General features: G+C 39.0%; 2 protein-coding genes across 4 annotated transcripts; both read right to left on the reverse strand.

The window, feature by feature from the left end:
* Window positions 1–106: 106 nt before the first annotated feature.
* On the reverse strand, window positions 107–7,701 carry LOC103470611 (E3 ubiquitin-protein ligase RNF34-like). 3 transcript variants are annotated; one of them, XM_017306812.1, is made up of 6 exons: window positions 7,521–7,701; window positions 6,828–7,046; window positions 4,501–4,947; window positions 3,824–4,025; window positions 2,691–2,732; window positions 107–1,759 (listed from the first exon to the last, which is right to left on the reverse strand). In XM_017306812.1, exons 1-6 carry the CDS (start codon window positions 7,524–7,526, stop codon window positions 1,572–1,574), a joined length of 1,104 nt encoding a protein of 367 aa, XP_017162301.1. In that variant the 5' UTR covers window positions 7,527–7,701; the 3' UTR covers window positions 107–1,571. The 3 variants fall into 3 exon arrangements, with proteins under 3 accessions (XP_017162301.1, XP_017162300.1, XP_008417404.1); XM_017306811.1 differs by lacking the exon at window positions 7,521–7,701 and adding an exon at window positions 7,373–7,480; XM_008419182.1 differs by lacking the exons at window positions 2,691–2,732; window positions 7,521–7,701 and adding an exon at window positions 7,373–7,479.
* Window positions 7,702–8,725: 1,024 nt separating this feature from the next.
* Window positions 8,726–10,719, reverse strand: dgcr6 (DiGeorge syndrome critical region gene 6). The gene is made up of 5 exons (XM_008419181.2): window positions 10,319–10,719; window positions 9,909–10,069; window positions 9,637–9,737; window positions 9,412–9,552; window positions 8,726–9,284 (listed from the first exon to the last, which is right to left on the reverse strand). Exons 1-5 carry the CDS (start codon window positions 10,420–10,422, stop codon window positions 9,207–9,209), a joined length of 585 nt encoding a protein of 194 aa, XP_008417403.1. The 5' UTR covers window positions 10,423–10,719; the 3' UTR covers window positions 8,726–9,206.
* Window positions 10,720–11,381: the final 662 nt, after the last annotated feature.

Consider the following 11,381-nt stretch of genomic DNA (forward strand, 5'->3'; position numbering starts at 1 on the left):
ATTTTTTTTCTCGTTTCAGAAACAAACGACTTTATTGAAAAGCACAGGTGTTTCTTGCAAGTCATGCACAATGGATAAAAAAAAAAGAAAATAAAAAGAGAAGACATTAATTAAAATCTTTAATTTACCATAATATAAATGTCAACATCTGCAAATACAAAGACCATACCTTGTACATGATTATTATACCTTCTGTAACAGAAAAGTGCAATTTGCTCCGGACATCTGTACTGTGACAGCAGCGAGTGTCTTTTTTATTTTATTTTATTTTTTTTTTAAAGCAGGGGAGGGAGATACTACAGAGAGAACGATAGTAAAGCTTCTTGTTATGCTGCGGTTCAAAGAAAAACTCGAGCCAACCAAAGCAGATCCAACACATTTCAGGCCACGTCACAGAACACAATCCTGAAAAAATAAACATTTTCGCACACAATTCAAAACAAATGGAAAAATAGAGCTATGTACATCTTATACAGACCGATATATGTACAAGTCATTATCTGGATATACTTTCACATCACTCAAAACGGTTTCATTAGTCGTCTTATACGAGACAAACTTAAAAAATAATAATAAATTTCATTCCAACAACTTAAGAAAATGTAAGTTTCACGCGTAAAACGTCTTGTTAGAAAACAGGGAAGATGATTGGATGAGTTAGCACCAGTCTAGTTCAAGTCTCCTGTTGGCGGACTGAGGCAGGACAAGAGGCCACAGATGTCGGCCGTTGCTGCGACGAGACCTCGCGCGGACGTTGGAACGGGCAACGCACTGAAACAAGCACTTATTTTATGGCGGAGGAAATCGACGGAATTAATAATGCATCGACCTCACAGAGCATAACCATAAATCAGTCGCAAGTAAGATAACCGCCAGAGCATGTGCTCCTTTGAGGACTGTGCAGCGCTACATTTAAAACAGCAAACAACATCTCAAAAGAGGAAGAAGAAAAAAAAAAAAATCTAATTAGCGTCTCTCATCAGGCATTCAGGAAGAGGCGCACATTATCTGAGCCACTATTAGCTGTCGTGAGGTGCGGTGGGGTTGTGAGTGGTGCTGCATTAGCGTGGAGCGTGAGCAAAGTGCTTTCCGATCCAACATGCTGAAACATTAACACAGTGTCATCCCGCAGCGCAGGGAAGAAGATGAGAAAAGGAGAAGCAGCACGGCGACTGGCGTCGTTTGGCACCTACCTTTCACACGTCTGCTGAGATTCAGTGCAAGTCTTTACTAAGATACGTGTTCGCTTGCAGCCGCAGGTAAACAGTCGTAGATCTGAGGAGGAGCTACAGTTCGCAGGCAGAAATAAGGATGGGATGTTTACAAAAAAAAAAAAAAAAAAAGTGACCGGCAACTGTTGCTTTGAAATACAGTAGAAAACGAAAACCACCCGGTCGATCAAAGTCAAATTCACAAAAAAAAAGAAACCATTATTTTCTTGCGTGCGAATGACCATTGAAGACTCCCGTCAATATAAACATCTGAAAATGAGTTTTTTTTTTTTTTTTTTGTAGGATTCAAACTTTATGAGCTGCATTTCTGAATTCGGGGGGTTTCGAGTCAGTGGTGCATTAGCATTTAAAAACGTGCACAGCTCTCACGACGTACTGCCTGCATATTGGACACTGGTTCATTCTCTTGCCGCAGTCGGTGCAGGTGACCAGGTGACCGCACTCCAACAGGACGCAGTCGATCACCGCGTCCATGCAGATCCTGCACAGATTGTCGTCCTGCAGCGTCAGGGGACACTTTTCGCCATCTGGAGACGTGGGGACAGAAGGAGGAGAAATTGGAGGTGAAAAACGGAGAAAAAAAGAAAAGAAAACTAAAACAGGTGGAAATAAATTAAGCATTAGCCAATGAAATAAATTTAACTGTATTTCAGCACCTCACTGAAGTCCCCCTTGGAGTTTTCCACGATTTGTTAACATTACAACCAGAAAGTTCAATATCTTTTATTTGCATTTTATTAGCGCATCAGTGTAAAATAAAATCTATAATCAGCGATGCATTAGCAGTTGGGGTGACATCGCACTTCCTGTAATTGGATCTGAGTGCAGAGAAGGAAGAAAGTTGGTATTTGGTCTCGAAATTCTTTGTCGTTACAAAACTACTTGGCAGTAATGTTGAAAAGCTGTATTATGCGCAGTGTTAAACCTCCACTGCACGACTCTGCATTGTCTTTTGTCAGTTTCTTGAGCAAAATCTCAAATTACATTTTACATCTGAGGTTGTAAAAGTCAAGCGCAGCGAATGCTTTCTAAAGGTATAATGTGTGCATATTTTTGCGTAAAGGTCAAAAATATTAATTCCAGCCGTGGCTTAACACCAAGTCAGCAGTAAAGTTTTACTGAAAACAAGCCGCTTGTTAGAGAGCAGGCGCCTCGTGATCAACGGACGATTGACACAAACGGCAAGGGAGGGAACCTGACTGCAAAGCTCAACACAAAATCAAAACGGCGTGAATTTGTGTTAACAGGTAAAAAATAAAAATAAAAAAAAATTATATTTGCTTTCCCTGGCAACACAAGAGTGAATGCCATTCAGCAGGACGAATGGCACGGATGGATAGCGGATGACGACGGGTTCACAACGGACACACGCGTAGCGAGAATGCGGCTTTGCTCATACGATGGAAGAAGCGAGGCAGAGGTGGGACACCTGACCACGGTGATGATCTATAACCTTACCTCCGATGGCACCGTTGCAGAGAGGAGAGGGGAAGGCCATCACTTTACAGCAGGAGGAGTAAAGCAAGCATGAGATAAGTTTATCATGACGTCAAAAAAAAAAAAAAAAAAGCTACACGAATAATCCTTTTCTTGTTTTTTTTCCTTATCTGGGTAAATTTATGGCGAGATAATGTCACCGCCTACAGGACAAAATGTCAGAAGGAGAAAAGATTGATGAAGTTTCTGTGGTTACAAACAGGATCCTCCCAGCCAGTGCTGATAATAAAAGATATCTACACAAAAACATAAATACTACAGCGGCCGCCTGCTGAGGGGAATGTTGAACTGCATATCACGCTGAATGTGCCATTTCCAACATTTGAATGACCCATTTAAAAAGTTAAAATAATTGTGCAGGTTTCTGTGTGCTGCAGTGCGCATGAAATAACGTCAACTGTTCCTGTAGAGCATGAAACCTGATTGGATAATGTGGCCAGGAAGCCAGCGTTTCAGACCAATCGGCTCGCAGCGCGTCTTGAAAGTATTCACTGCACTTTGATTGTTCCACATTTTATCTCAGAGCCTTTAACTTAACATAACATCCAGCTGTGACAGAATACAGAAATGGCATTTCTTGGTTTCCTATTTTTATCAAATTTGCAAAAAAACTCTATCTTTTTCCCCCACATCATTTGCATCGGGGTATTTGTGTGTAGGATTTTGAGGAAAGAGGTCAACTCAATCGATGCAACTTGGAACAAGGCTGCAACATAAAACGTGGAGAAAGCGAAGTGCTGTGAATACTTTCCGATTGCAACGCGAGTGAGAAAATAACGTTCATGATGTGGAATAAATTAAACCAGTAATAGTCAAATAACTGTATGAATTAACAATTAGATGTCAATTTTGTATGCATTCAAACAGAACTTTGGCCCTTAATTATATGGTCTAACTCAGCGCTGGTCTGAAGAGGCACCACTTAACCAATCAGATCTCAGGAAATATTTGACATTATTTCATCACTTTTTTGGTACATTGTGATTTAAATAAAAAAAATAATTAAAATGACTAACTGTATGATGCCCCTTTCTGGCCCTAATATGATGTTGAATAAGGAAAGTTGTGTGACCAAAAGCCAAGTAAACACCTACATGTATTTGTATTCTTCTCCTTTTCTCTGTACAATCTGTTGACGCGCTCCACCAGCTCCCATTTTTCACAGCACCCGGAGAAGTTGACGAAATTCCTTGCCAGGATCTCCTTCAGCTGCCTGACTGACAGGCCCTTGATGTCCCTCACGCTGGAGATGTCGGAGACGGACGCTCCGGCTCCATGGCGTGTCTGAGGACTCGTCTAAAAACCCCCAAAACAAAACAAATTAAAAAAAACAACAAAAAAACAAAACATTGTTATACACAAAAATGTCTGCTTTGTTTCAGTTTAGAAACAATAAAAATAATAATAATAATAATAAAAAAAAAAAAATCAGGATTTAAAATCTGTTTTTATATTGTAACAAGTATGAATATATGGATCATCTGAGGAGTTTGTTTGTTCACTGGAGTCCGAGTTAAGGAGCGACAGTGGTGTGGTCTCATCCGAGTCCTGCAGGAAAACAATGTTCAGTTGGGAAAGTATTTGTATTGTTACGCACTCCTTTACCCATCTTACTGGGTGAACTGGAAACAAAAGTGCATTGCACTTTCCATTCACAGACAAGACTAACGACTCCACAAGCAGGCCGTGTACAAGCGCTTACAGCGAATCGCGACAGTTCAGAGGTGAGCTGTGTCTGTAAAGCGATCGGGCTCTCTGGCTGGTTTCTCACCTGGTTGGTTTCAGGACTTTCGCTCCTGCTGAGCGACTCCTGCAGAGTGGCAGCAGACAGCTCCGAGGCAGGCGGCGCGATGGAATCTGTTAGCGTGCGATGGATGTGAGAGAGGAGGCTGGCCGTGTTAGGGTCCTCCACCTCCTCGTCCTCATCTTCGTCGTCGTCGTCATCATCCTCATCCTCATCTTCCTCCTCCTCGTCCTCCACCTCAAAAGCCCGATGACAAAGGACCAAATCGACCAGGTCCTCCTTCTCCCTGCAGGTGTCAGTGGAGATGCTCCGCAGCAGCAGATACTGTCGCAGGTCCCTCACTGGCAGACGCATGAGCCGCGGCCGGTGGAACGCCGTGGCCTTCAGCGAATGGCAGGTGGCGCAAATGCGTAGGCTCTCCAGAACCTCGGTGCACAGCGAGCAGAAGCTCTTCTTGCAGTCGCAGCAAGTGTACTGCAAGTGGGAAGGAAGCGACAAGCTGGGGTGACAGAGGAGAGGCAGACGGACGTTTTCACACAGGTTTAACGCATCCGTAAAATTCAGAGTCCAATGGGAGACGGAGAGAGTGTATTGATGCAAGGTGAAAACACTAAGCTGGAAAATTTAAGACATCTGAAGCGTTTACCGGAAGTTAGAGCTCTGTGACGTGGCTTCAGTACAAAATCTTGGATTTTTAATCACGTTTCTTTTTTTTTTGTCTTGCTTTCTTTTACGACAGAAAATATTTGCAAAAAGGGACTTATTCGTATCATCTCTACTGTGAGTTACACGACGGAGCATTAGGCTACCAGAATTTTTGTGTAATTACCAGAGTTTCGTTGTAATATTAGCAGAATAAAGACACAATTTTACCAGGAGAACGTCTTAAAATTGAGAAAAATCATTTTATTAAAACATTTTTAAGTTTCTAGAGTTATGAAGGTCTGATGAGACCAGCTCAGTTTGTGTGACTGTTTATTTGAAATATTCAGTTGTTTGCTCAATTGTTTCAAAGTTCAGTAATTGATGATGATTTGATGCTGCTGCGTTAAAAGATTAAGTACTTTCTTATCTACAAAACCAAAACACAAGATGCTAAACACTTTTCATTTTAAGTTTTCTATTTTTTTGTGTTGGATTTCTCATAAAAGGACAACGTTATTCTTGTGTTATTACAACTTTATTCTTGTAATTGGAAAAAAAAATTGTCGCCAGGCCCTAATTGGTCATAAATTTAAAGTCTATGCTTAGATTTGTTTGATTTTTCAATTAGCTCACAAGGATAAATACTTTTTGTTTTCTCTAAAACGCTAAAACCTTCTCTCTGTTTTTGAATTCATGTATTAATTTGTACATTTAAAAAAAAAATACGAGGACCCATTATGAATCCAGACAGTGGTCCAGAGTGCACCATTAAAAAGGCAAATAACCGAGTGGCGCTGCATATGCGCTGCAGGACACATATGCAAAACCCTTTAACTGTCCTATTTTATGACAAGCTTTAAACAAATGTTTGAGATAACAGACTAACGTCACGGTTAGAAAACAAAATCTACAGGAGAGCGAAATTTATAGGAAAATGAGGAAGACACGAGGGAGAAAAACGGAGAAACAGCATTTAAGAAAGTCTCACTTTGAGCCGAGACAGAAAAAGAGTGTTAGATGAACATAGTCCGTGTGAGACTGTCAGGGTATTAACCCTAATTCTGATCTTCTCAAAATCTCTTAAGTAACTCATTCCAGTTCTGATCTCTTTAGTCCAACACAACTAATGCACAGTTAACATTTCATTTAGGAAATCAAAGTGTTTTATGCAGATTTGTTAAGTTTCTACGCAGCTGCAATCCATGCTAATTACCTGCAGTACATGTTTCAGTTTTTTTTTCCTGCTTCAACACATTTGAGCGAACAAGGCTGGAAGATATAGAAATTCCCCTCCTCCCCCTAATATTGTTAAATATTGCAATGATGATATCAACTGTGATTAATTCAAAATTCCCTTCCATGCAAGCCTGTTTGAGCTGCTTTATTATCTCAGTCACTCAGCAAAAAGTCTATCCAACTAACAGATTAAAAATAAACTAACCCAGATTTTTTAGCTGTTAATATATTGTAGCTGTCTTGGTCTTTACTTTTGTGTCACCTATGAACTTGGTATTATTTAAAGCTTTTTTTTTTATTGCTTAAACATTTTGTGAGCAGATTTAGAAACCATGACAAAAGACGCTTCTTCAGTGATTAGCTGCTTCTTTTTTTTTTTTTTTTTTTTCAAATCTGTTGATAATCTTAAAATTAGTTTTCGTGTGACGCACATTTGACGTGGACGGGAATCTACAGCATCTAATGAGACCTACCTTAATCCTGAAGGCTGAGAAGGCCTGTCCACAAGCCCTACAAACAAGGCCGGGGTTCCCTGAGCTGTTGGGTGGGTACGTGGAATATCCCGCACTGGGGGCGAACCTGAAGGGCCCGGCACCGGCACCAAACCCTGGCTGCTGGCCTCGGACGGCCCCGGTACCCATGACTTCATTCAGCAGACCACAGCATGAAGCCCACACCGACGAAGCCCCAGCCTGGACACATGACAGCATAGTTTCATCTCAAAGGTGTGTCACTCCATGTCAACTTTGAAGATGTTCTTCATAAATGTAAGTAAGCAACGCTGCTAGCAAGGAGAAGCTGCTGTCCCAGCTTGGTGTATAAACACTGCAACCACAAGAACAACCAAAGTGCTGCTCAAGAGAATTGTTATGCATTATTACGCACAGTGACCTTTTTTTTTTCTTTTTTTTTTTACAAAGGAAAAAGAAAACAGCAATGCTAGTCTAAACAAGAGCTTACTACAACAATAGTACAACAGAATAACAAAACATATAAATGAGTAAGAAATAAAAATCACCAAGAACTCATTGACACATAAGCGACGCATTTTAAAGGCTAATGTAGCACCGGCCGCTGTGATTTCCGCCGGGGCTTCCGTTACATTAGCCACCGTTAGGTTAGCCAGCTATGCTGCTATGGACAACAGATACATTTAAAAAGTGCACCTTCATTGTAGCTCCGACGTTGCTACTGAGAAACACCCGACACCTGGTGCAATCATTGCAAATAGGTAGGTAGCTTATTTAGCCAAATAACAGCTAGTGACAAGGAAACAACCCACTGTAGCACTAACTCACTACCGCTGCTATCTTCCTGCTGCTGCTTCTGCCTTCATTGGCAACTGTCAAACCACGGTAGAGGTGCATTAGCGCCTCCATTTGGACTAAAAGGAAAAAAAAATATCTTCATTCTCTCAAAACTACTTTCACAAAGTCAGTGTATGAGCTCAAACTTTTAATCTCAAGAGATTATCAAGTAGAGATTATCTTTACCCCCAGTCTACTTGCATTTTATGCGTGGCAGCAGAATACAACATGTATTATGTATCCTACTCAGGATACATATACATAGGATGCTCAGAAATGGGCAAGTTTTGAGTTAAATTAAAAGTAGACATTTCCAGTCCAAAATGCCAAACAATTTAATATGACCACCTTGATGTGCAATATAGTGACAGTTCCTGACTGGGCTCTTTTGTTTTTGACCAGGGAGCTGCAGTTTTTCACCTGCCGGGTCGACAAAAGCATCTGTTCCAGAATAATCGGGATAAATTAAGAGGACAGACCCTTAGTGATATATTGTGAAGATCTGCCCTCCATCTGCTTTAGAACAGCACAGGCTGCAGAAATTGTGTAGATTCTTAACTTTCCCCACACACCCCCAATTATCAATGCTTGTGAATTCTTCCAGTCAAGCAAGACACAGACATTGCACCTTTTTTGCTGATAATCTGTGGCGGATTGTAGTATTTTGACACATTTAAGACCCTTTAAATCTGAAGAAACATGTAGGTTAAGGTAAAAGAAAATGTTAATCTAAGATAATTTACACACAAATCTACCAGAAATATAATTTTGTGCTTAGCAGTATATTGGTGGTACATAAAGAACAGGTTTCAGTTCTATTAAGCAGATTTCTATTTAACGTTTATCCAGATGATGGGATTATTCCTCATTTTAACAATGTCCACTTTAGGAAGCAGAAAAAAATGGGTCTTTCAAAAGTGCAATTCATGTCTTTGGGTGACATGCAGTTTTTATGAGTTGACCATTTTTTGCCCAGCTGTCTTTTATTTATGGAAAAAAAAAAAACCTAACCTAAAGACTTTTTCTTCACAATTTCAGAAGATTAACATACATCAGAAACATAATTCCAAAACATAACTTTACTGACAACTAAAGTAAGATCACATGTGTCATTATAACACTAAACTCAATAAGACCAGACCATAAACTAATAACAGATGAAACTTACAAGTGCACATGGGACAAAGTAAGTTTTGTGGATTAGTGCAAAAAAAACAAACAAAAAAAAAAAAACGGGAAATACTCAAAACTGTGGATATTTCTCAAAGATACTGAGAGATACAAAAGTGTTTAATAAAACTGTCCCCCTGCTTTAAGTTGCAGCACAAAATAATAGGCAAAATGTCCTTAAGAAAGTTTACAGTGCATTAACAGGAATTAGGCCCACTTTTATCATTTCTTAACTATGATGTGCCCCACTGTTCTCCTTCAGGCCAAAACTTAATTCTTCCAGGATGTGGCCAAATCTTTGATCACATCTTTTTTTTTTTTGATCTTCCATATATGAAAAAAATAGAAAACACCGTCTCTGTTGGCACATCTTTCTCATAGCAGTCCGACTTGCGAGTCCTTCTGTTGAAGCTTGAGAATCAGTTCAAGCAGGTTCATCTGCATCGTGAGCTCCTGCAGTCGCACATAATTGGTCGAAGAGTGGTTAGAGAAGATATAAATCTACATCTGATGGATGTTTAACTCATTAAAAAAAAAAAATTCTGTTTAGAGTTAATTAGAAAGAAATAAGAACATTTACCAGAGGATTAGTGGTGATGTAAAACCCTGGGACTCCTGCCTTCTCCAAGGTGTTCTGCTGGTCAGTCACTTTTTGGTCCATTTCTACAACAATCTTCTTATCCATCATCTTTTGCTCCTCGCGAACCCGAACTTCCAAAGTCTGAAACCCATAAACAAAACATAATATACATAACAGTCTGGCATTCCTCAGAGTAAACATAATAACTGAGGTTTTATTTCTCACCTCAAGCTCAGTTTGCTGGCTTGTCTTGAGAAGTGAAAGGTTGTGCGGCTTGCATGACTGCAATGCATCCTTGTGTTTTCGAACCAGATCTTGTTTGAGNGGGGGAGAAAGTTAAAAATAATTTGGAGGTTGCAGGCAAAAAAAATGAAGCAAAATTCCTCATTTAAGAAAACTGTAGGTCTGTGTAAAATCACACAGGTATAAGGCTGATTTATAATTTTTTTTTAAATAAAAATCTGTTTTTGACTATGTTTTGTATAACTGGTACAGACCTTGATGTTCACAGTGCAGCTTCTGCCTTTGGTTGTACAGATTTTTTTCTGTCAGATGCTGAATATCCAGGAGGCCCTGCACAATCTCATATACTGTGCCATCAATGAGGGCTAAAGCCAGGTCGCTCAGCGTGTTGTAGGTCAGCCGCTGCTGGAAGGAGCTGATCAATGGGGAAAAAAGAACAAGTCATAAAAATCAAGTTTAAACCTGCCTGTGTTCTGACACTAAATTACATTTACAAGTTTGTTGGTAGATTTTAGTTTGGATAAATATTTTAAACAAAGTAGTAAAACAAATGATATGTTTTTTGATAGGTGACAAACTACATCTAATTAAGTTAAGCGAGCTCGATTGAATTCAAGTAGTTATTCTGTAGTGAAGAAAGGATATCATGAGGGAAAAAACATACCTTGGTAAGTCTTTGACTAAAGTTTGCAGTTCAGATAGCAAGTAGTAATGTCTCTCCTGTAGTTTTGTTGAATCATTGTTGGTGATTACGGGATACTCATCCATGTTTTTAACTATAAATACAACTGCTTGAAACGTTGGTCAAAATAGATAATGAACGTTACCAAGTTCAGCTAACTCCATTTTACTGTTCATGGCTTAAACTTAAAGAAGGAACATCGCTGAAGTAATTTACAATACCATGGATATAAACTATTATTTTTTCTTACGTTACTAAAACCCGAATAATTGTACAAATCTATTTAATATACCGAAACAGACTGGTTGTTTTAACTGTATTTCTGTTTATTCTAAGAGGACCCCAAAAAGTAGCTGCCTGTAAACCCGCCTGTCTGTAATTGCTGAGATTTTTCTTCTTCGAATTTTTTTGGTGCTTGGCAATCAGTGCATAAGTGTATTGCCGCCCTCTACTGGACTAGGTGTGGCAACATAAACCGGAAAAAAGTTCCACGAACCTTAACTATTAAAATGAGAACTGAATGAACTTATGAATAATTTTTCCACATATCATATCATATCTTTTGAAGTAATTTAAACTTTTTTTCTTTCAACTGCTTTCATTTTTTATATATGTTACATACCAATCATGAGTGTTAGATTGGTTCATGTCCACTTCATGTTTCTCTATAAATTTAACATTTTATTAATATATTATATACATGCAATTGATTGTCATTGTTGGTCCTTTATTCCTGTAATATTTTGATATTTTTTAACTTTGTTCCTTGATGAAAGACTTGACCTCGTTCAATACCAAAAGTCCACATTTTGGTATTGAAACCCAAAATTGTGACTTTGTAACGCATCTCATAATTGCAATTAGGGAAGACAAAAACTTGGGCTTTGAAAGTAAAACTTATAACTTGTTGTTAGAATTTGTTTCAATATTTTCTCAGACTCAAGGTCCAATCAAAAACAAAAACAAAAAACGTGGGATAAAGAAAGTCACATGAAAATTTTTTCCTCAAGTATATGGACTTTCTTCAATTATAATAAGGTTTTTT

The sequence above is a fragment of the Poecilia reticulata genome, linkage group LG9, assembly GCF_000633615.1.
Source record: "Poecilia reticulata strain Guanapo linkage group LG9, Guppy_female_1.0+MT, whole genome shotgun sequence".
NCBI lineage: Eukaryota > Metazoa > Chordata > Actinopteri > Cyprinodontiformes > Poeciliidae > Poecilia > Poecilia reticulata.